Below are 26,394 nucleotides of genomic sequence, written 5' to 3'. Positions count from 1 at the left end.
ACAATTCCTTAACATTATGCCAAATGATTGATTATTGAAATGAAAAATCTGTTATGATTTATTTCTATAAATTCTGAAATACATCCAAACTTTCGTACATTAGTAAAATCATTTTCTCTACGCATTAATCAACTTCCGCTTTGTTGAACAGGTTGAACAGCCATCTTGAATAGATCTCTTTGTCGAGAAAACATGTCTTCGGAGGTCACCTTAGCGTAAAAGACCGTTTTGTCAAGGTTTGTTTATTTAAGTTTGTAGAGATACTACTATTTTGATATTTGTTAATAGTATTTAATCTAGAGTAAACAGCATAATTTTTGCCGTGATGTACAGAACATATTTTATGATTTTTTAAAAACATTTTTACTTAACATTTATTATAATATACCCCCGCTTCAAAGGAGAAGGGGGTATACTGTTTACCCTTATGTGACTGTCCGTTTGTCCGTAACAAAAATTTTTGTCGCATTTTTCTCGGCAATCCATAGCAGATGCTTGAAATTTTAACACACTATTTGTTTAGGCATGCCATATCGTGGGATATATTTTTGTACCAATCGGACGACAACTTCCTGTCAAATGACGTTTTTGTTTATTTTGAGCTTAAATTTCGAAACAAATTTTCGTCATAGATTTCTCAGCAACTACTCATAGCAAATGCTTGACTGGGCTAGACAAATAGCATTGCCCGACGTCCGGGGCGAGTATTTTTACTGGTCTGACAACTAATATGTTAGGAAGTAGTTGTCCCCGGACAAGTACTTTTTTCTTAGACATTAAATCATTTGTATTTCCAATATGATAAAAAAGTTGACGAAAGTTTTCCGAGTATCGTGAAACGAAAGTAAACTCACAAACATTAAACTCATTTTATAAAATGAAATAAAGAAAAGTCCCGATAATATAGTCAATTATTTATACCCCCCTCTTAGGTCGTAATGAGAGTTGTTCTTGTTGTTTTAACGCTTCAATGGGATGTTTATCTGAGTAGCGATGCAAGCTTTAAATTAAAATAGAGCGATAGAAAAATGGAGAACTTCGTGACTAATCGGTACTTCAACTTCAAATACGTCCATAGTAGCGTCTCTAATTTAAAAATGAAAGGCAGACACAGATCTATAAAAACTACATTCCATCCAAACATGCTAAAACAATCAAAATGTTAGAGGGGGTACATTAAAGCAGAGGATAATAAATGACTGATCAAGTGTTAGATTTTGATGACTTAATCAATGAGTCTGTTACAGAATAATAAATGAACTAGACACCAGTTATTTGGTGTTGTTTTTTGTTATTGTTTAAGTTGAAGGTAGGGTGAGCAATTTTTTTGGTAGGGCAGATAATTTTGTGATTGTGACCTGTCCAAGGGCAAGTACTCTAAAATTCTATTTGTGTACCCCTGCTTGAAATTATTACACACTACTTGTTTAGGCATGCCATATCATAGGATATATTTTTGTAACAATCGGGTGTCAACTTCCTGTCAAATGACGACTTTATTTATTTTTAGCCTAAATTTTCGTCAAAGATTTCTCAGCAACTATTCACAGCTGATGTTTCATATGAAACATCAGCTGTGAATAGTTGCTGAGAAATCATATGTAACACACTATTTGTTTAGGCATGCCGTATGGTTGGATATATTTTCGTACCAACCGGACGTCAACTTCCTGTTAAATGATAACTGTTTTTTTTTTAGCCTTAATTTTCAAACAAATTTTCGTCAAAGATTTCCCAGCAACTATAAATTGCAGATGCTTGTACCAATCTGATGTCAACTTCCTGTTAAATGATGACTTTGTTTATTTTTAGTCTAAATTTTCAAACAATTTTTCGTCAAAGATTTCTCGGCAACTATAAATTGCAGATGGCAGATGCTTGAAATTTTAACACACTATTTGTTTAGGCAAGCCATATCATGGGATATATTTTTGTACCAATTGGACCTCAACTTCCTGTTAAATGACGACTTTGCTTATTTTGCATATTCGCCTGAGAGTGGGGTTTTACTAGTGAGCATTAGCTCACAGATGTGAGCATTAGCTCACAGATATCTTGTTGTTTTTAAAAACGGGTGAAACATTCTAGTTTTAGTATTATGTCGATATATTTAAAATTCATTTTATTTTTTTCCAGTAAGTTTATAATTGAATTTTTATCTGTATTGTGTTTAGCATTGCATACATCATACAATGGATACATAGGCATTATTTTATATCGTTCAATCCTAATGTTTATACACCAAAATTTATCATGACTTTCATTTAATATCAATGTTCAAGGCTAAGTTTAAAACTCTTTTCCATATAGACAAGATGAGTGTAGATGCAAAGATGCACTGCACTGTTGGTCAGTTTATCATTAACTAAACAGCAAAATTGATACTTTAAAAAAAATGCTGTTATATTATTCATTAGTAAGACCAGATACAATGTTTCTTTTTAAACTATTAATTTAGGGTTTCCTAAACTGGATGTTTATGAATAAAATATGGCTTAAATTAATTGATTTTATGGTAGCATTGGTTTTTATTAAAATTTACAAATGACAAGAGTTATAGAAATATTGCACGATTCCACATTTTTTTTTTAATTTATAAGGTAGTTCAACAAAGAGTAATGCATAACTTCCTATTCATCAGATTATATCTATTTTTATTATTTATTTATTTTTTTTGTAGTATTGGTGAATCGCCAAATCTTCTTGAACTTGGGTGAACAGTTGGATCTGCAGCCATGGCCTGTATCCACTTCAAGTTCAAGAACAGCCTGGACTATGATTCCATCACGTTTGATGGTCTGCATATTGCCCTGCGAGATCTGAAGAGGATGATAATGAACAGGAAGAAGCTCAGGGACACTGATGACGATCTACAGATAATCAACGCCATCACAAAAAAAGGTCAGTCGGATGAAGTCCAAAGTTCTGGACCTAAAAAATCAGCCTTTGTTTTCTTATTGGACTATTTGATTTATTCTTTATAGAAGGCATGATGCAATATATGCAGGGTGCCTAAATTGGTTAACTGTTGTTTCACCAATACTGTAAACCAACTTTAATTCGCGAGCGAGAAATTTTTGCGAGGTGCACGGGAGCATCATTGTCCTGAAAACAAGTCCATGCCAAATGGATGTAAATATAACAACACGGATTTGTTTAAGGTTTAAGCGCAAAAATTAGTCATCACCAACCAGATTATCTTCAGTAACTTGCAAAATTTAAGTTGTCTCGAATAAAAGTTGGTTAATATGTTACAGTATTTGTTGAACTGCAATTTTCAGGAGTTAGACACATTGAATTGTTTTGAATCAACTAATGAATTAATCTGTGCACCACACGTCTTTTATCATTTACCGTAATACCTTTACATTTGAAAATTCATGATGGTGTTTACAAATAACTAATGGGTCATAATTTTACAGCATACACAAATGAAGATGAAATGATTCCAAAAAATTCTTCAGTCATTGTTGCAAGGATACCTGTCACTAATGCTGCTCCACGGAATGGACCAAAAACACTGTAAGTGCCTAGTATCAGTCATCGTAAAAATGTTGAAGCTCAAAATTTTTGTTTACTTTTTGATGAAGATTGTATGGGGTTTCCATTTACAATAAATGGAGCTGCTATATGTGAATTATAGAAGTTAGAAGGAAAATTATTTTCTCCTTTTACTAACTTTTCAGCAACCATCCCAATGCCTACAAAGAAGACCCTAAACCAGTATGTATAAATCTTTGGTATTGTATAAGTCATGCAAATTTAATCTCTGTTTGAAAAAAAAACAAAAAAAAAAAACATAAATATCATTCAAAGTTCTACAATATTCATGAATCTATGATACAATTTTGTATTGTAAATCTGTCTGAACATGTCCTTTTGACTTTGTTTGTAATTGTGTGTGCTTTGTTGATATTTACATGATCTCAGATATAAGTGTCACTCAAAATGAGCTTTTTGGGGGTTGAATTGTGATTATTGGATTAAATGTACTCTCCAGGAGCAATCTTTTTTTTACTGAAATCTGATGTCTCATGTCAAATACTATACTGAAATGTTGTTAAAAGTTGGCCATATGTTGCACAGCATTTTGATTATGTTTCCTGCATATGTTCTGGTCAGTACTAAAAAAAATGATCAATAATAGAAGGAAATGCTGCTACATCTGTTAGATTTTCATAGGATTATGTATTTCCTGATATTCAATACAAAAAGTTGTATGATTGTTTCAGTACTTAAAAAAAACATTTATTATTTGTCAGAAATTGATATTGTTTCAACACTTTTGTTATTGATGTTCAAAATTTGAAAAGAACAGGTAAATATTAAGTTGTGTAATTCTGCAATGAATGTCTGTTTAATGTGTCACCAAAACTTGCGCAAAACTTCAGAAGAAAGAAGATTAAAAGAAGAGCAAAGCAGTAATAGACACTGAGTGATATAAAAACGCGTGTGAGCTGTTTATCGCGTGCGGGAACCTTGCCGAAAATGGACTTTTGTTGTTTACATCTCATTGTTCATTCATATCTATTCATTAGTGTTTGGGATATCAACTCAATTGTATAATGTTATAACTTATCAATTTTTGTTGTTGAAGTATTCACAAAAAAATAAAATGATGGGGAAAATGTTGATTTAAATGTAGAAAATCTTTGCAAAATTCATACATTCAACTTGTACCTACACTTTCATTTTGTGAAGGGGAAAATATTTTTTTGCCTCACCAAACAATTTGTAAAACTTATTTTCTTATGAAATTTGTTGTAAAGTATTTTACAAATGTATATTGTTTGGTTTGGCAAAATCTGTTTATTTCATCATCATTTCCCGAGTACATTGTATGTTGTATTGTTAAACTTACAAATGGTTTTTGTATTGATTAAGAATATCAAACTCAAGAAACCTCACACAGGACCAATTCCGACTGTTAAAGGTTCCTTGAATAATTTATGCTCACTTAACAATAATTTATTTTTAATCATATGCCTGAAATGTGTCAAATTATACATTGTACCATATATAAATTTATGGTTTTTGAGTACAAAAAAGTGTTTTCAGTTTTAATCGGCATAAAATAGGCATGTAATATACAGAAGCATATGTATTTGCTATTTTTCTGTAAACACTGCCTTACATTGCTATATATTGATTACTGTGCCAAATTATTTACTATGTTTATTTTATATATATACATGTCTTAATTTATAGGCTACGAGTTATTATCTTTTTAATGATTTACAATTGTTATTAAGCTGTGAATAAACACACAAAGACTTCCATTTATTGTCATAATTTGGATGCACTTGTGTGAGTGAGAGAGAGCCTAAGGATGAATGAATTCAAGTAATGTCAAAAAGTTAATATGGGACACAGTTGGTAATTCTCTCTTTCTTAGTCTACCATAAATTAAACTCCATTTTCCACATTGGTAATATAAATTCAGATTGAATGTTTGAGCTGTTAAAGTAAAAAATGTATTAAGTAAAGAGTCAAATTCTAGTATTTGAAAAATGTTTCTAAACCCAGCAAGATAATGAATTTGTGCATTCAAGGTTGCATCCGTATGTTATCCCAATCATAATGAAGATGAGAAATATTATATCCTAACGTCTTGATAATTGATGAAATGGAAACCATCAGAGAAAAAATGTGATTAAAAGGCCCACGAACTGCTTTGCTCAACTATAGGCAAAGTTAACACAGCATACACGATTTACTTCTGAACCTATTATAATAGTACCGAAAAGACAACAGGGAATGGGGTTCTAATGTCCACAATATTTAGGTGGTGGGTAACTGGGATGTATGTTGAGAATGAGTGAGTGCTTAATAAAGTCATCTTTTTTCAGTGTTCTGATTTTGTATATAGTGCCAGTAGTTTGACTCGAGCTATTGGAAGAAGAGATCCATATGTAACAACCAAGAACTGATTTAGATATTTGAAAATGTGCATAAAGGATTAAACAAGGCAACCCTGAAGACCTCTTGATGTTGACAGCTGGATACTTTATGAAAAACTGTTGTGACAGTAATGACTTGCATTTTTAATAGACGGACTGAAAGACCTAATGTGACTGAGAACCTTTGGGTTTTTAAGCATTGTCGCTGATATGTAATAAATTAGAACTAAGGAATAACAATAAATAATCATTTATTGCAGATGTTTAAAAAAAATATATTGATTAAGAAATCTTGATATGCATTTTTAATTAATTTTTTTTGGTTAATTTAATGAGGCTCTCAGTCACTGACATACTAACTGATATATTATATCCTTCTTCAAAAAGTGAGAAGGGTATGATACATGTGTGATGTTAACAAAGACATTTTTATTGAACAACAGGTCAGGAAGCCCATGGAAATTCCTGTGACTAAGCCCCAAGATCCTTTAGAGGTAAATGAAATTATCAAGGGTCCACTTATTTTGGAAAATTTTGGGGAGGTACCTAAGTCATTGCTTGTCAAACTTTGATATTTCATGGGGACACAACTCAGTTGAATGATCATGTTGATGTAATAAGAGAGTAAGATGGTTTATAATTTTCTGTTGTTCATAGACTGGTAACCTTATCGATTCTAATGCGTCAGAGGAAGACAAAATCAAAGCCATGATGAGGCAATCAACCATGGACTTTGATCCTTCAAAGTAAGAACCAGTTCTGTTGTACAGATTGAGATTTATCATGATATATTAAAAATCTATTCAGTTTCACCACTTTATTTATATACAAAAATTCTAGATTGGATATCTATGTGTGCATTTGAAACATTGTCAACCATGATAATATATAAAACGATATCAAAACTATCAACTATTACAGCTATATCAATAACAAGAAAGCTCCCATTGGAACTCCCTCACCTACCTACATTTGTAAGAAATGTGGAAAATCTGGCCACTTCATCCAGAACTGTCCAGTGGAACCAGGGGTAACATTTCTTTTAAACGTTTAATGATGAAACATCTTTATCATGATTAAAGTTGTAGTGCTTTATTGCATTCAGTGTAGTCCTTTCTTAAATTAATCATTTCTTATCAATAGGAGGCCTTTGACAAGGAGAAGATCGCCAAGAGACCCACAGGAATCCCCCATTCCTTTCTGACCAAGGTTAATGACCCTAATGCCAAAGGTGCATTATTGATAGGCCCCGGGCAGTATGGAGTACCCACCATTGACATGTAAGTTTTTACCCGATTCTTCTGTTAAGTTCATTTAAGCATATGCATGCATGTTTTACTATAAATGTAGGCTTTATCAAATTCCTCTCTTAGACAACTTCATTCGTTTAAGCATATGTATATGTATGCATGCTTAAAGAACTAACAATGGTAGATTATTTATAACATGAAAGCAAACTGATATTGCTGCAATATGCATTAGATGAATTCAGGTATCCACTAAGCATAATTTGGCTAATATATAGGAATGCCTACCAGACGAAGAAGAAGGAGCGACCACCTTTCCTACCGGAGGAGAAGCTGCCTGAACCGAAGAAGGAGGAAATCCCTGCGGAACTCCTCTGTCCTTTGTGTAGGGATCTGCTCTCAGATGCTGTCTTGATCCCATGCTGTGGAACTAGTTTTTGTGATGATTGTAAGGAGCTCTGTACACATATTACTATTCCATGTATTCTGCAGTTTGTGTTATTCAATGTATTTGATGTAGAATGAAAAATATTTTGTCAAGTACATTCTATTAATGATACATATGAAGTACATTGTATGAAAATTTATTAATTGTGTACGCTTGGTGTTTAACTTTGTGAGTCGGAAAAAACCTAGCTTGTTTAGTAGTTAAGGATTGGAAATAAAGGTATAAATATTATATACTCTTAAAAAACCCAATAACAATGGAATAAATTTCACTGTAGGCATCAGAAATGAATTGTTGGACTCGGAGGATCATGAATGCCCCCAATGTCATGAGACTGACAAATCACCGGACAGTCTGATTGCCAATAAATCTCTCCGGTCAGCCGTCTTTAACTATCGTAACGAGACTGGCTACACAAAGATCACCAAGGCAATGCTAAAGTCACAACAAGAGAAGGTGGCAGTAGAAAGGGCCGCAAGGAAATCAGAAGTTAAAGAAAAACGCACAGCACCTGCAATCTCCCGACCTTATGAGAAACCTGCTTCTGCACAAGCTATTCCAACATATGGGATGAAGGCAGGACAACATTACAAAGTGGGAGGATTTCAAGGGGGTCGATCTCCAGGCTCACCAGCCAACGCCTCGCCCAAGATTAGCGACTCACAGAATGGTTCGGATCCATCAGCTGGGACCAAGCCCTCCCTGTTAGTGTCAACCACCCCAGGGTGAGCATGAACTGCATTTCTTTGGTGTTTGAAAATAAAAGGGTTGGGGGAGTGTATAGAATCATTGTAAAAGTCAAGCCACTAATTAATTGTTTAATTTTTCAAAAGTCAAGAGAATTTTGCATAAATTAAATCTTATAATACTTGTAACACATAAACTGTAATGATATACTATTAACATATTGTTGACTTGATTTTGACAGCCCAGTCCCTGGGGGTCTCAGTCCTCCCACTCCCTGCAAGGATGAAGCAAATCTTTTGGTAAGACATTGCTATTGATCCCTCATACTGTATCGAGAACTATTGGTCATGTAGTACTTGCTAGTTAAATTAAGTATTCAGTGTAATGATCAGCAGTTACCAGTATTGAAATATGTAGGACTGCAATAACACAATCTATAGTAACGATATACACTAATCAATCTTCTCAAGCCAAGTAAAATTAAATTTGATGTGAAATTCTTTTTACAGACCCCAGCATCATCTGCCCAAGTCTCGGTTCAGTCCACTTCAACATCTGTTCAGCCTTCTCTGTCAGGTACTCATCAAACATTAACACACTGTTCTTTATTAGACGGAATTTATTTCCAGTTAAGCTAATGGAAGAAATGCTGAAATTAACATTAGAGGAAAATCTTTGTACAATTACGATATGATCTCATAATGCTTTTGATGTTGGAAAGATTATATTAATGGTTTTGAAGATGCACTTTTTACGATACATGTACATGACTATAAATACACTGCATGAGATTTTGATTGAATTGTAAATTGTTAATCAGATTCTTTTCCCCCTCTTTCAGCTTCTGTGACTTCTGTGATACCCCAAAGGTATGAATTGACTTCTACATATTTCAGTACTTTGACTTGTAAGTGCATTTAGTTTTAGTATGTGTGACTTCAGATTCTTGACTTTTTGACTTGACTTGATTCAGGGCTCCAGTGATCCCAGCCAGCTTTCCGACAGCCCCCATCCAGACTGTTGGTGTTCCATACCGACCTCCATGTAAGTGAAAAATAATGATCAATGTATTTGGTGACTGGTGAGTTTGATAACTTTCCTAACTAGACCTGCCATATTATTACAATATTAACATATTTTGTACACCTTTTTCATCATGAATTATGCTGGTTTCTTTTTAAGATTAAATTGTGATATTGTCATTCATATTGGACCACCAGCTTATTATTCTCACTGCAAAAGATCGGTAAATCAGGATGTCTTTTGCAAAATAAGGTGTAAGTGTTCTTGTAATAACATTCTACATTCTCTGTTGTAGTGCCGCCAATGGTAAACCCATCCATTCCACCCCCTGGGTTTGTGGCTCCCCCTCCAACCGGACCATTCGGGGCAGGACCCAGATTCCCCCCAGCACCAGCAGTGATCCCCCCATTCCAGGCTGTCCCCCCTCCCTCTATGCCTTTGAGTAAGGAGGAATTTTACCGACGACAGAAGAAAATGCAGGAACTTGAGAAAAAGTAAGTGCAGTACAGGAAGAATTCATATTAATGAGAGATATTTCAGTAGCTATGATGTTTGGCATGGCATCTTTCATTTTTGTGCTAAATAAGAAAAATTTAACTTACACCTTTCAAAATTTCTTATCATGCTAAAGTTTAAAAATGATATGACTTTCAAGTTGTGTTTGAGAATAACTTTACAGTTGAGTATTTGAGATTTCACTGAACTTGAAATGCATGACTGACTCATCCATTTTGTATGGCACAGGAAAAAGGCAGACCCCCTGGATGTGTTTGCCAGAGAACTTATGGATTACAAGAAAAAACCGAAGTCTGCATCAAGATCCAGGTAAAAGTCGTTATCATGATTCAAATTAGATTCAGGAATACATTTTACTTATGTTGTGTAATTGAAACAAAGAGTAGTTTTATATATGCAATGTTTCATTCCAGATCCAGATCTCGTTCAAGAACACCTAGACGTTCTATTACTCCCCGCAGGTCCAGAACAAGGTCAAAGTCAAGAAGTATAACACCTAGGAAACGATCTCGTAGTTTGACTCCCAGGAAACGATCTCGAAGTTTGACTCCAAGGAAAAGGTCCTACACGCCTAGATCAAGGACAAGATCTCGCTCCAGGTCACCCAAGCGATCGAGGTCTCCATATGGGAAACCTCCATATCGATCCAGGTCACGTACAAGGTCAAGGACACCACCTAGATATAGGTCAAGGTCTAGGTCTTTCTCACCAAGATATCGCTCCAGGTCACCAAGACCCAGGTCCTACTCCAGAAGTCCTGTAAGATACAGGGGTAGGTCCCCACCCCCACGATGGAGATCTCGATCACGCAGTCCAGGACGTTACGATAGGTGGTCACCTCCACCCTATGGGCGCCGTAGGTCTAGGTCACCACCTCCGCCACTTTACAGGGGTAGATCAAGGTCACCTCCCCCATATGATTACTTCAGACCAGAGTGGGATGCCCCACCCCCCATGTATGGTGATTACAGAGGACCACCTGCCAGACCAGGGGGAAGAGGACCCATACCTCCCCACTATCAGTATCCACAAGATCAATTTAACAGGTAAGCTTTCCTTCAGTCTCTAGTAAAAGCAAACTTTTGTTTTGATGGAGCTGTTTTGCTTGACTAGTACCAGGTATATGCATCAAGTTTTCACTCATTTTTATTGTGTTTTTTTAGGTTTGATCCTCATGCTTATGATGAATTTTACCATGAGTATTATGCCAGATATGGTATGCCACCCCCTCCTCCACCTGCAAATCAAATGTATGATGCCCCTTCATTTCCCCCTCGAAGATCTCGATCTCCAAGAGACAGACGGCCCTTCAAAGAAAGACCTCTTCCTCGCCCCAAAGCTGAAGACAGCAAGACAAACAGACCAGACAAGAAATCTGTTGACAAAAAGCCAGACAAGAAATCAAGTAAATCAAGTAGCAAAAGAGAAGAGGAAAAGGCAAGCAAGAAAAAGAAGAGTGAGAAACCTTCAAATAAGGAAAAGGATGAGGAAAGTAAAGTGGAAGAGAAAAAAGAGAATGGAGTGGAAAAGAAAGAGGAAGTTAAAGACAGTCAATCTAAAAAGAAAAAGAAAGGGTCCTCCAAGACCAGCAAGAAGGAGCCAGTAGAAAGTGATGTTAAGGAAGAAAAATCAAAGGATGAAGAAGATAAAAAGCCAGTTAAATCAGATGAAGAAAAAGATGGGAAAGAGGACATAAAGGAGAAAGATGCCCAAGAAAAGGTTGAGAAGAAAGAAATAAAAGATGTGGAAAATCTGGGTGTTAAAAAGGAGAAACTGGAAGATGTGGAAGAAAGTAAGGAAGAAAAGGTCAGATCTAAAAAGAAAAGCAATGCTAAGAAAGACAGTGGTGAAAAATTAGAGTCACTCAAATCTCCTAAACAGGAGATCAAGTCCCCAAAGGAGGAAACTTCTAAAGAGGGAGAAAGGAAGGCTAAACGCAAGCATAAAAAGATGGTGAAGGAAGCTGCAACAAAAGAGAAGAAGCTGGTGGAGGATGATGAAGCAGAAGAAAGCCCTGCCAAGCGACAGAAGACAGAGCCAGTTACTGACAGTGGGGACCAGATCATGCTGTCCCCACCCATTCTTTCCAAGTGGGAGAAAGAGGACTACCACGATGACGTATCCCCTCGCAGGAGTCGTAAAGCATCTCCAGACAGCAGGCCATCCAAGTCCAAACAGGACCGCAGAATGTTGCCAAGGTTGCTATCCAATAAATTTCTGTCTCTTCTTTTTGGGATTGCTGCAGTGCAATACCTGTTCAATAAAGTACCATGTGTCTTTAATAAAGAGAATTATTCTGTCTTTGTCTACTTTAGACATCAGACTGAAAAGAAATCAATCTAACTTTACATACTAATAGATAACCGATGTAATCTAATGAAACAACATAACATTCAACTTAAGATATATTATGATTCAGGGATGCATTATGCAAAATTCTGAACAATTTACCATTGGCTACTTCAGGATTTGGATTGCTCTTCAACTTTTTCAGAGGTTTCTTATTTGTTACATAAAACTTTAGGGGGGTTCAATATCAGTTTGTCTTTGTAAGGTAAAAACAGTCAGTAGTTTAGACAAGTGTTTGAAGTCTGAATAAAATCAGCCCTCTTGCCTCATTGAAAGAAGAAAGGGTTGTAAAACTGACAAAATTATCGCTGTTATGCACCAGAGAGAGCCCTATTTGCTATATTATTAGAAAAATATGTCATCAATGATGATATGATATTTAGAATACATCAAGAAAGATTGGTAGGAACTGAAGATGGTGATACAAACAAAACTTAATCGTGCTTGCTATGAATAATTTTTTTTTATTTGACCGGAGGTCAGTTTGCTGAATATTTCAGGAGTACATGTAATAGTGTTTGTTTCCCATCTAACAGTCGGTCCATTACATTTTGCATTTAGTTCAGTTTTAAATAAAAATATTCACACAGATTTTTCAAATTTTACGGAGATGGATATTTATGGGGGGAAACAATTTAAAGCCTTAAATGACTCTTCGATGAAAAAAATACAGACACTTTGAATAACTGCATCAGTAATAACATGGAAAGCTGAAATTGATCATATTTTTGGATTTTCAACAACAATAACAGATCTTTCAAAAATAAGGTTATTTGTAAAATCATAAAATTTTACAAAAGAAATTTATTATAAGAATACCAGATTTTCATGTAAACGTGTTCATTTGCTCTTTCTTCCTATGCTTATGCACATTGGTGTTGAAAATGTCATGTCTTGTTCAAATAAACAAGAAATAAAAAGATTCCTGAACATAAATTTTCATCGCAGTAGGCATTAAATGGAGCCTATACTTTGTTTAAAATTAACTTTTCATATACCAGTACAAAACATTTTATCAACTTCACAATAAATAGCATAAGACCCTGCTAGATTTTAGGAATTGTAAAAATCTATTTTGTATTACAAAATATAGAGTAGGAAAACATTTTGCTGCATTATCCAAGGTTGATATCCAAGTTCACTTAAATGTAGAGAAAATTTTTTTATTACACACTACAACATGTCTGAATATACCGGTAACAAAAGATGGTCAAGGAAATGGATGTTTTGAAACGAGCTTGATCCAAACTTCCAAGTTGCAACTTGTATTAATTATTGGAACATGGTCTTGCTTCCACCTTTCTCAAGAATTTTGGAGGCAGAATTTCTGGTTCCTTTACATGTGATAATTTTTTTATAGTTATGAAATGGTTTGCTGAACTTTTAGAAAGTGTCAAATAGAAATTCAAATGGCTTGCAAGATTTTGAAAGACTTAACAAAAATTTGCTAAGACTATTGAAACATGGCATTGTGATCCTATAAACGAAAAAATGGTTTTACAAAGAACAGGAAAGAAATTACTTGTAACACACCTTTACATTTCTAGATCCCTGGAGCTTGGTCGCAGATTTAAATTATAATTTTTAACAGTTTAAATGTAGGTGTATTTATTTATTCTAAAATTGCTTATCCCACTTTCTTACCTCTTGTTTTTTATGTATATCTAATACCGGTATATCACACTATGCCTGATTTATTAATTGGACTAAAGAGTCACAAATTGCTTGATGTTGGTGGACACTTTGCTATGAGGCCTAAACATGATGTTAAAAGCCTTATAAAGTTGCTTGGCATGTTGGAATGATTTTGTAATATTTTCCCTTAGGGGTAGTGAGTTTGCTTCAAGGTCAAAGGGTCTGGTGGCTGCTGAAGCCATAGTATATACGGTAGATTTCAACGTCAAAGGCTAAGGGTTCTCAGTGTTTCACAAATATGAGTAGGTAGTGGTGGAATCTTTTGTGATGTGGTTGTTTATTGCATGTGTACGTAGTGGTAATTGGAAAAAAAGGCAGAAAAGTTGAGGAAAATATTGGAGCGTCCTCCACACCACTGGGAAATTTTTTCTCTCTAACAGGCAAAAACTGGTTACATGTTAAAATGTATGATATTCTTACATATATGTACAATTTGAAACAGGCAATTTTAGGAGGGAGGGATGAGATCTTTCAAACTATTAGTTTTGTACAAGTAAACAAATTAAACTACATGCGATATATGGCCTAATAATTGGGATTTGCAGGTCAGTAGTGTGATGATACATTCACTGCACAGCAAAGTTCAACATAATTGTCAATGTAAACAATTTGTCAATGCAACAAGCTGCTGTATTCTGATGTCATTAGAAGTATAAGTCACAGGGTGTGGAGGACCCTTAATTGATAATGAATTATATGACAATTCGTTAAATTTAATTTCGCTGAATCAATTGAATTTGGATTAGTGATTTTAGTACGCTTTATTCCATAAGATACAAAGTTTAAAATCAAATGTTTAGAACTAACAACATATCTAAAAGTCTATGAACAGATATATTAAAAGAATATATGTTCAGATCATCAAAAAGAATTTTGTAATAATTCAGGTGGGCACAGGCACTTTAATTGACAGTTGCAAAGATAAAGCATTACAAGACATGACAGACCATTCCTTATTGACTCTGCAAATCAGTTGATATCTCTTTCATTGATTTATTTTTTCTTTTTCAATTTATTTTTATTTTCGCAATCCAACCAACATTTACCTAGTTCATTATTTTTTTAATTATAGTGAAGTGCTATACATACTCTTTCTCTTATATTATTAGGGGGTGCTTTTTGCTTCTTTTTTATGTTTTAATTTTAAATTTTTTTATTTTAAAAATTTATTTTTATTTTTTTTTTATATGATGCTGAAACAGCACAAAATTTGAAGATAGAATGTAACAAAATTTTGAACTCTAATTTGAAATGCATCGGCTGAAATATTTCTGTGTGAAAAATTAAATCGAGTTGATGTATGGAGAGATAATTTTTCCTCATTATATTTTGCAGGTCAGTCATAGAAAAAGCTGAAAAAGCCTTAGCATTGAAACAGCCTCAGCCCATCTCTGTAGCTTCATCAATCAAGCCTTCCTCTAGCCTCGCCAATCGACTCGAGAAATCCCCTCCCCCAAAATTAAGGTCCCCTGAAGGGAAACCTCGCAGGGTGTATGTGGAAAAAGAGTCCAACAAGAAATTGGAGGAAGACAGTAGGAAAGTGTTGAGTCGAGATCGATCTATGCAAATAACTGTGTCTGGGGATGTGAAATCAAAGACAAAGTCTAAAGACTCCAAGAAAGAAGTGAAAGATCTACGGGAATCTCTGTTGGAGAAGCGGAGAGCTTCAACTAGAAGTTCATCCACAGAAGAATTTGAACAGAACAAAGGGAAAGGATTCAGTCACGATGATAGGTTGTCTGTGAATTATGCTCGTGAAAAAGACTGGGATTACATAGATGACGATAAAAATACTGACGGATGGTTATCTAACAAGGTTAAAGGCTCCTCAAAGTCCACGAAGGCTCGTAAAGACATTACTGAAGAAAGGAGGTCTGCTTCCAAAGAAAAGTTGGTGGAGAGACGCAGGAAATCTAGAGAGGACAAGGAATCACCGAGAAGATCGAGGAAAGACGGAAACGGGGAGGACAAAATTTCAAAGAAGAATTCCAGATCTCAGGAGAAGAAAGACGATAAGAAGAGAAAGGAAGACCATGTCTCCAAGAGAGACAGTGCAGAGAAAGTAACAGAGAAGAAAGAGCATAAAGAGAAAGATGATGCCGAAAAATCAGGAGGAACAAAGCAGCAGATAAGGGTGGACAGGAAGGAATCCTTGTTTGATGAATCAGCTTTCGTCCCAGATTATAACGAGACCATGGGTAGTGAATCGGAGGAAGATGTGCCAAAACAGGAACTGAAAAGACAGTACTCCACCGCAGAGAGTGAGAAAGTGGAGAGTGAAAGCGAGGAAGAGAGTTCTGGGGAGGAGAGGGAGAAGAAGCAGAAGAAGAAGAAGAGCAAGCATAAAAAGAACAAAAAGAAGCATAAAAAGCATAAGAAAAAGCATAAAAAGCAAGATGGGGATGAATCTTCGTAACATTTTTAAGGGGTGTGATAGCATTGTGATTAAAGATCATTCAAGTTTCATATTTATGGGCATTATCAAATTAATCAGATTAGTTTAATTATTCATATCATCACTGTGCTAAATGCTGCTGGATGTTCCATTTTAGAAAGATGGAAGATGGGGTTAAATTTTGTCCGTGTTCATTCGAGTCATACCTTGTTTCTTAACTGCAAATGCTGCAGAGAACAATCACAAAGGCAGTTATTAACAAAAATTCAATAAAAATTTATTATTTTTTGTGTTATTTGCATACAAATTCTACTTTTTTTAAAATCTCTTTTTTTAATATTTTTTGTGGATATTTTCTGAGAAATCATGGGATGATTCTTTCAATTATGTAAATAAAAGTAACAGGAAAATCCTTATTTTGTAAATACTGAAATGTGTTCAAAAGTGCTTGGCATTTTCTACTGACATTTCCTGTGCAAGTAAATTTATTATTTTTAATGTTGTGATTTGTTTGAATTTTAAATGGAATTCTGTTCCTATGGAAAGTCCTTGTGTCTGACTAAAACTGCATCAGTTTCATTTTCTTTATATGTAAAACATATACAAGTATCATAGTATGGTTCATGTTTTTCATCCAATACTGTACACAAAAAAGTGAATAAAAAGTTAAACGTTTTTTTTTTTTTATTATTTGTAAAACAGATAAAGGAAAAGCTGAAGGTGCTCTATCAACAACAAGTTGATATTGAAACATCGTGTGTTAAGCAAATACTAGTAGTCAGGAATCAAATACATTTGTGTGCGGTGGAAGAGGTTTTGTTTTAAAAGAGAATTCACTCGCATATATATTTTTTTAAAAACTCCGGAAATCTGTATGAGAAGAAGTATGAAGAACAGTGATATTTGAGCTGAAGCTAGTAGAAGTTCTAGTAATAGTTTTAAATGCCGGAGAACCATTTTTTGTTGCCAAAAAGATTGGAGGACACAAGTTAAATGTACATACCGTAGAAGCAGATATTTTCGTTCGGTCCAAATTTCATTGATTTTTAACCAAATAAAATTCCGTTGGCATTTAATTTCGTCTTATCATAGTCTTTTTATATTCATTGATACTTTGGTTAAAAATTCGCCATGGATTTAATTTCTTTGATTCATACTGCCAACGAAAATAACGAAATTAAATCCTTAACGAATATTGTTGCTTCTACAGTAGTCACAGTGAGGTTCTGCTGTATAAAATATATTAAACCATTATTTTGGAATTATATACAAGAGAATTTTGAGCAACAATTTTTGGTTCAGTCAGATGACCTATTGCAGTTGATGTTCGTCGGTCTTCGTGCACAGTTATACATTTCTTATTGAAAACTACAAGGCAAATTGTTACCATTTTAGGTTTGAGGTAAGATAAATATAAATTGTGAAACTTATGACCTTAGAGCATTAGAAACGGGGCCAAATATGCAAAAAGTCCAAATTTTTCAAAGTCTTCTTTATTCCCACACTTGTGGGAAAAAACTAAATGCATGAGAATGATGTTCATGAAGTTTTCTACCTTTGTGAAATTCACGCAGGTCGGTGCCAAAATGGCCATGTAGTGAATTTGTATTAAATTTCAGAAAATCTTCTGTACTCCCATATACATGTACATATTTGCTGAAAATCATAACGTTAGCGCAAATATTTAAAGCATCGCCTATACATCAAAATGTATTGGGTTTTGGACCGACAGAAGAATACTTCAATTATATTATTAAAGAAGTATTATTTTTCTCTGTTTTATATACTGTATTTATATTCTAAAGCGTTGCTACCTTCATACCAGCTTGGACAACAACAAAAAATAGGCATTTTATTTATGATTGAATATTAATGGGACCACGGAGATATTTTTAAAAAACCAACAAGCATGGATTGGTAGTATTTGAATGTAAATAATATAACTATGTCACACAATACAATCGGAAGAATGATTCCGTAAATAAGACTCTTGATAAAAAAGATTACCGGGTAATCATTAGGGTGCGATAACGTAATATTAGTCAAAAACACAATTGATTGATTAAAAACGAAAAGAATGAGAAATTGACTGATTTGGTCGGCCTGTCAATATTTCAGCATTTGTGAAATGTGTATGACAACAATGTGTGGCTTTGATATGAAGCACTTTGTGTATCGTACAAATTATCTTAATGTTCACATATAATTTAAAATATTTTAAAAACGTTTAAAATTTTTTATATGATACTAAAACATCGTATACATTTATCTTGAAATAAGAAAATATATAATTTATGGCAGCAATCATTTTCAACGTGAGGGTGTTTTGTTTTTTAGCTCACCTGAACTGAAAGCAACAGGAGGTCGAACTTTTTCAATAGGAATATATAATGTAAATCTTTAAAAATCTTCTTTTCAGTAACTACTCAATCAGGAAAGCAGAAACTTGTGTGGAAGCATCTTTGGGTAGGGTAGATTCAAGTTTGTTCAATCAAGATCCATGGGAGGGGAAGGTAAGGTTGAGGCCACAATGGGTTTGGAATTTTTACAAAGGAACATATAGGGGGGAATCTTTAATTAAAGAGAAACCAATTGGCCAGAAAAGCTGAAACTTGTGTGGAAGCATCCTCAGGTACTGTAAATTCAAGATTTGTTCACATCATGACCCCCAGAAATAGGATGGGGTCACAACGTTTGGGGGGGGGGCAAAAATTTACATAGGAATATAAAGAAAAAAATCTTTTAAAAAATCTTTTTCTTAAACCCATTTTCCTAGAAAAGCTTTAACTTCACTGAAAGCAACCTCAGATAATGTAGATTCAAATTCTTTCAAATCAAAATCTTGAGGAGTAGGGTGGGGCCACATGTGGGATCCAATTTTACAAAGGAAAATATTTTAATTATTCACAGAAACTGAAATGTTATAATATTTGGTTTTACTTGTTTAGACTTTGGCATCTGGACGATTCTTGGGCCTCACAAGGGGTTCAGAGTTTGATGTAGGTTTATACATGTCCATGTATCCCATATATAAACAATTGTTTAGGATCTTTTTGAGAGGTGATATTACTATAAAATCACTCTGTTAAAAAAGGGACTTGATTATATACATAAGAATATCCATGAAAAAAAAATTGGATTTTTATTTATACAGGATCTACGTGTATTATACTACATTGTCCAGATAGTTTATATTATGACTCAATTAAGCAGATTTTATCATGCCTATTGTTTATCAGGTGAGCAATGTGACCCATGGGCCTCTTGTTTAGAAACACCCAAGAGGCGTTCAAAGTTGAAAAGCGTTCAGAAAGTCGCAGCATTCATTGCACATACATGTATATGTATAGTGTGGGTACATTCTTGCGCACTGATTGATTTATTTATGAATGTTTACTGTTATACTTCCTGATCAGATTCTTTTGCTTATTATCGAGATGTCACCAGATGCGGGTTGATATAATAAAAGCCTTTACATATAACGATATATTTACATTTTCCAGTGTCTTTGCCTGTGATAACACTACGTATCGATTTTGTACTATATAACTCATAATACATATGACGCCAAATTGAGGCGCCGGCGGGGTTTGCTTATTTATATTTAAATATTTAATTGGACAATGGCTTAAAATTATATAAATATAAGTAATAAGGAATCATTCTTTGAATATTATGAGGTGATAGTTTCGGTCGTGGCGTGATCAAATCTATCATAAAGCCCTTCAGGCTTTATTGGATTTGATCACGCCCCGACCGAAATTATCACCTCATAATACTCAAAGAATGATTCCTTATTCCTTATATAAAGGCATGACACTCAGGTTCAGTAATCAGTCTCAGTGTTCCTTGTCTCACCAGCGCATGATGTTCCGATGGATCTCCTGGCATATCCTGACTACTGTTTTGCTACATGAAAGTTCTAATAGCTGCACCATCGCTTCTTAGTCCAGACGCTTGTTTTGTTTTTATTTGAGGAACAGTCCATACCAAAGTTTTGTTTTTTTTAATTCTAAATACAGTTTTGAGCTTTGATATGGACAGGCGGCGAAAAATATCGGAAACCATTGACTTTGATTGGTTGGAATGTGGTGGTGGTGGGGGGGGGGGTCCTTATTCTTTTCGACACGTGTTTCTTATCACGCTTTAAAAGGCAAAACTACTTACCTAGTAAGCACGAGACACTTCTGCGAGTTTTGATATATATACAGATCAAGACCTGAAAACTGTGTGTCACCAAAAATTTACTCAGTCAGAAAAACACGAACATTAACCTCTTGGTGTAAGCGACTAACTGATTGCCTTGTTTTCTCCTTTCGATCGAAATTTTCACTTGATCTTTTCGACATCGACTAAAAGAAAAATTTAAAAGAAACAAATGAAAGTAAATTACACCTCCACTCTTTAGTATGTGAATCTCCCCCTTAAAAAAAGTTACCCTTTAAATGGAAAACAAACTTATTTGTATAAGTTATCTTAGTTTCGTCTCTAGATCCGGGCGGTGCGTTTTCTTCATTTATATTTAAAGAACTTGAAATTGACTAGGCGTAGCCTATAACTCTATGTATCAATATTTTTGTCTTATTTGTCCTGGGTCATCGGATCTATTCAGTGGCCCCATGTAAGCATTATGCTTAATCAGATTGTTAAATTCTTTTCACATCTAAATGAAGCATAGCTGCAATTGTTTACTTGCAAATGGATATACCAAAGACAGTTTTTTAATTTAATTTCGGACAGAGCGGTCGTTAGTGGGTGACATTCTAGTCAAAAGTGAAAGAACAGACAGTATTTCGTTGATATACGGAAAAAAATATTAAATACACGTGTTTTCGGACAGCAAGGAAAAATATATATACTAATGCACTCTGGATAACTTTGTGTATTGATCACGTCTAGAAGAAAAAAAACCCACAGATAGTAGCTGTAAATGGCGAACAGACGAGATTGATTTCATGGATGTAGAATTTTATTTCATCTTTAAAAAGCCTCACCGCCACGATTCGCCGCTTATATGGACCAATGATGTATAAAGAGCGACGAAGGTTTTTTTAACATAGTTCTTATTAAGAGATGACGAGGATATGACTTATATACAATTCACACGGGGGTGATTACAGCTCGCCATGGATCGTCATTCGCAATTCGATGTGTTGCCTAGTTACTCGAGATATTCTAAGCACGATATTGTCAGAAACCACAGTAAAGAAGCCGATACTGAGGATTCTACGTATGCCAACATACGCAAACGGCTCAACTCCACCGTACTGTCGGTGCCTTATGAGCATAAATTGGAACATTTCAATGTTTTCAGTAAAAAGACCCATCAAGGTGATGGCATCCATTCTCACCAAAATCTGAGGAATGGTGAACATGAGCCGTGGAGAAAACCGCGCTCACGTGTAAATTCTGAGACGGAGTCTCATTTGCATGAAAGTCATACTCATCATAAGGTTAGTCGACCACGTGACTTAGATGGTTCTCAAATGTCCGACAGGCACATCGGAACACCATCATCAACTTCTAGCAAATTCCCGCGAGTGAGAAAGGATCGTGCACCCTCAGAAACGAGCACAACATCCACTGTAAGTCGACCGTTTTCGTTTTCGAGATACGAGTTGGATGAATCGTTTTGGATGCCGAATTTTCGTGAGATAGAGGAAATCAAAGAAAGATATGCTGAGAATAGCGAGTTTGTGGCGTCTCTTCATGGCTTTCTGGAGGAGACCACGAAGAAAGCCAAGAAAAAGGTGGCTGCAATGAATTCCCCTTCCCATTCCCAGCAGCAGCATCCACCTAAACATTCAAAACACTCGAAACCCTCGTCTAGGGACAGTTCCTTAAGCTCCAAAGATATTACAGAGAGATATAATGGTCATATTGACCATTTCAGCCATAAGACTTCGGAAGTTCATCAGCATCAGCATGAACATTTGCATCCTCAAAGGGGTCAAGGACGAGTCATTTTACCCGCCATACACAGACCGGAAGAGGACACGATCAGTGTAGCAAGTACTCATGGGTCTATGAGTAGCAATGCGTCCACTATCAAACACTCGAAAAAGCACAATCATCACAAAAAATCAAAATATCGTAAAGTGGAGTTTAATCTCTATCCCAAAAAGCAACGACCTGTTCTTCTTCCGGCATTGAAACCTTCTTCAGTGCCAAAGGAAGACCACCATTCCAAAACTCCAAGGTCTATTCTGAAAAAGCTCGGGAGTTTGGAAAGCCTAGATTCGTCTGTGTTTCAAAACGAGGAAGAAAACAGGGATTCATCGACAGAGGAGAAACATACGACAGAGGAGCGCGGGAACTGGGATAGACATATACCGCGGCTTTTATCGCCCATTCCTGCCTCCGCCACCAGACGAAACCCTGTGGTGTTCAAAAATGCATCGAACTTTCATTTCAACTGTAGCAAGGAATTTAAAGCGGTTATGGGTAATATTGAAGACGAGTAGATTTTTTTGTATCATGCAATGAAAATATATTTTGTTCACTAATGACCTTTCAGAAAAATATTTATGTTTTATGAGATGACGAATTTGGAAACTATATTAAATATATAAATTAACACTTATCTGCGTCGTGTAAAGTCATTTGTCTCGTTAACAAGAGCTATTTTGTCAATCTTGTTAGCAAGTCGATTTGTTCGCACGTAACCGCAAAATCAATTCATCTTATGGTAAAAGTCTATCTACGAAAAACGCTGGCGATATATTTTTGGGGGGAGCCAATTAAAGAAACTCCATTATTACCCCCATTGTTAGAAATTTATATAATTTCTGCTCTGTCATTTTCAATCGATGTAGCGATTGGATCTAATATACGACACAGGATAGAGTAGTATATATACATGTTGATAATAGATATTAACATCATTATCGAGTCTGCTGTCTACCAGTAACGATGTCTTGTTAAGTTTCTTATTGATTTTGCTACCATTTGTTGTGAAGACACGGCGAAGTATCTGTTGACAAGTCAGGAAGTTATCAATTTCACTACCGAAATGTCTATTTCACCTCCTTCCCATTCCAAAGACTTGATAGCAATATATCTTGCAATTTCGTCTTCGAATTTTTTTTCTCAAAATATGCAACATGGCTGCGCTTAGTTTTAATAAAATGTAAGAGAATTTGTCAATGTCTAGCCTTCCCTGACAAGGATAAAATCGCAAATTTTAATTTTTTTTTTCTCAGTTTTATTAAAATCTTCATACTCCGCGATTTGCACGCAATTTCATGAATTGCATTCCAGCTTAGTATCCAATAATACAAACCCCATAGCCAATTCTAATATATCTCTTTCTCAAAGTTCAATGGTCAATGGTTCAAAGCCATTCACATTATCTAATACACCCAGAGCATAGCATTGTGTCAAAACGCCTTTAAATGAAGAATTTGTTTACTAAATTAGCGTGCCATTGCTTTGTCTCTAATTGTAATGAGAAACAGTCTCTGGGTAATGTTCGACTAGACCTGTGTGCACAATATGGCGAAATAAAGAAAAAAGGGCCGATTGTACGTTCATTGTCTTTTTGCGATACATAGATGTGCAGAAGTTCAATGCGTTCTGATCTAGCAAGGATAAAATTTCCTTTTCTATTCACGATAAAGCGATCTATCTATTTTTTTTGTACATGTACGTTTCGGTCCGTGGCGATCGGCTTTCAAGGGCTAACGTTCTGTTTGTGAGGGGCGGAGAACAATGGGATTTGGACCTTTAATCTAATAAGCCTTTTTTAAGGTAGTTCTTTATCAAAATCAGTACTATGGCATAAATAAAGTTCTTATCTTGTGCATTCAGTAAACTTAATTAAAGACGCATTTGTTGTAAAACATTATTATTTCAGGCCAAAGCAATGGAATTGTGCGGACAACCAAACTACAATGTATATAACAAACGTTAATTGCGCGAGACCCAGCCAGGGTATATATATATAAGGTATCTAACGATATGTCAAGTGCTGCAAGAATTTAAATTTAAATTGCAAATAAAATACTTTTAACCAACTCTGAGTGAAGATAAAGAAACAGTTAGAATTAAATGACGGCATTTTCACTGTGAGATTTGAAGCACATTTTTTTCCCCTTTATTGATCGAATGTTAAAAGAATCGAATTTAATATCTAGCTCAAGGATGCAATCGTATATATGAATTACATGTACTTAATGTCAGAGATACTTCTTAAAATGCTTTTAAGTTTGGAAATGACTCCAATGAAATAAAGCCTCGCTAACAGCTTTGGAATGGTAATTTAATCCATTTCAATTCTTCTGCAGTATTGATAGTTTACGAAAGACTACACTCGTGGCTTCTTCAACCATAACAAAACGTTTTAACTGACTTGTATCAAGTTTGATAGCAATCCTTGTAAATTCGTTATTACCAATTTACCTCGATGATGTAACCAAAAACAAAGGTTGTTGCCATTCAATGTTAATGGTTTCCCCATAGTACTCAATCTTCCAAAACACAAACATGAAAATTCACGATTCATATCTCTCTCTCTCTCTCTCTCTCGGTGAAGGGAGGGGCTCTGAATGAGAATTTTGCATAAAAATAAGAAAATAGAAGATATCAGAAAAGAAAAATGAATGTAAAAATTATCGGTAGTTTAAATAATTTTCAAGTTCAAATCGTACTGTTCCCCTATTGAAAAATTGGGAAAAAGAAAAAAGAAGTTACTTTATTGCGGGGTGGAATATAATATTGGATTCCAGTAAAGGTAGTCATTTACTTATTCTGAATACGTTGGACATCGTGGCTTAATTATGAGAGAGGGTTCAATTATACAAGAAAAATCTTCTAATGAGTTTAGAGGACGTTTATTTGTGAAATCAATATACGTGTAGAAGTAAACTATTGTATGGAGGCACAAACAGACTACAATTTGGTACAAATGAATTGGACTTTCTTCAATTTACTTATAAGTACACAGAAATTCTTCCTAAAAGAAAGGCTTTCTGTAATAGTTAAATAGATACATCATACATACAATGGTTTGTAAATTTTATGATTGTATAAAATAATACGTGAAAGGGGTCAGAGAAAAACTAGTTAGGGATCAGCTACGCGAGTAATTTTAACATTGTTGCTCGGGTAGTCATTGTGGCCCACGGGCCTCCTGTTTCACGCTTGTTTGAAACTTTTAGCTTGAAATAACGGAATACACGGTCTGTTGTCAGATTTTCTTTCAAACACAGCAGAAGGGATTTCCATATACATGCAAGAATTGGCTATTCCTTAAAACTGCGAAATACTGATGACGATAAACGATGATTCAGGCAATTTTAAAAGTATGAAGTGAACTTATAGTATAAAATAGAAATGCTTTCATAGGTGGTTCTAACAAACCCTGAAGGTAGCGATCATTGCTAGAAGAAAATATAAGGTACTGGAATGAACAACCAGTAAAAGCATTTTATTGTTTAAATCAACCAAATTCATTTAAATAAATGACACCAAGAGCCCCCTCTGTAGTTTTATAAAGTTTATTTCATCATATCAATATTGCCAATCATGCAATAACAAATCTTATGGAGAAAACATTACAAGAATGCAATTGAAAAGTCATTATAAATGCAAAACAATGATATTGAATACAATTCTAAAATCTATGATTAGATAAATCGTCCCTTCTAATTTACGTTTTTTGTGCATGTCCTACGAAAATCATAAGTGCAACTTCGAAAATAAGAAATCCTCTCATTCATCTAAGAAAAGTTTGTATTAAAATTTCAAGGTCACTTAAATGTATCAGCAGTTTGTTCTTCATAATGAAACAATAGGTCTAAATTATTTTGTGCATAATTTACAATATGCCTTCAATTAAACTCATAATATTGGGTAAAAAATTCTTCAATAACATTATAAAAAACGTCGACATCTTTTTTTTCTTTGCTTAATATCAATCTTATAATGCTAGGTAAAAACATTGCATGATATCACAAAACCGAGGAAAAAATAACCAAAAACAAAGAACAGAATTCAATAACAATAATAAAAAAGACAATAACAAGAAATAACAATAAACTGATGATTAAAATTACTTTCCAATTGCAGTGAGACAGAAATTGCATTGTTGAGATATATATATGTACTTGGGCAGCATTATTAATTCTTTTTTAC

The 26,394-nt window shown here is 34.7% G+C and overlaps 2 protein-coding genes across 2 annotated transcripts; both read left to right on the top strand.

Moving 5' to 3' along the window:
- The first annotated feature begins 127 nt into the window (after positions 1 to 127).
- Positions 128 to 16,935, top strand: LOC105332786 (E3 ubiquitin-protein ligase RBBP6). The gene is made up of 19 exons (XM_034458476.2): positions 128 to 236; positions 2,681 to 2,901; positions 3,423 to 3,522; positions 3,687 to 3,723; positions 6,344 to 6,394; positions 6,558 to 6,646; positions 6,822 to 6,930; positions 7,044 to 7,180; positions 7,426 to 7,595; positions 7,873 to 8,320; positions 8,524 to 8,581; positions 8,792 to 8,858; positions 9,124 to 9,151; positions 9,256 to 9,326; positions 9,601 to 9,799; positions 10,050 to 10,130; positions 10,235 to 10,867; positions 10,985 to 12,019; positions 15,201 to 16,935. The coding sequence occupies exons 2-19, from the start codon at positions 2,736 to 2,738 to the stop codon at positions 16,279 to 16,281; spliced, it is 4,560 nt and encodes a 1,519-aa protein (XP_034314367.2). The 5' UTR covers positions 128 to 236; positions 2,681 to 2,735; the 3' UTR covers positions 16,282 to 16,935.
- Positions 16,936 to 20,844: 3,909 nt separating this feature from the next.
- On the top strand, positions 20,845 to 22,839 carry LOC136269859 (uncharacterized). Its single transcript, XM_066065289.1, has one exon. The coding sequence runs from the start codon at positions 21,387 to 21,389 to the stop codon at positions 22,722 to 22,724; it is 1,338 nt and encodes a 445-aa protein (XP_065921361.1). The 5' UTR covers positions 20,845 to 21,386; the 3' UTR covers positions 22,725 to 22,839.
- Positions 22,840 to 26,394: the final 3,555 nt, after the last annotated feature.

Source organism: Magallana gigas, chromosome 7 (assembly GCF_963853765.1).
Source record: "Magallana gigas chromosome 7, xbMagGiga1.1, whole genome shotgun sequence".
Lineage (NCBI taxonomy): Eukaryota > Metazoa > Mollusca > Bivalvia > Ostreida > Ostreidae > Magallana > Magallana gigas.
The sequence above is the reverse complement of the archived record's forward strand: the minus strand, read 5'-3'. Positions and strand labels throughout refer to the sequence as shown.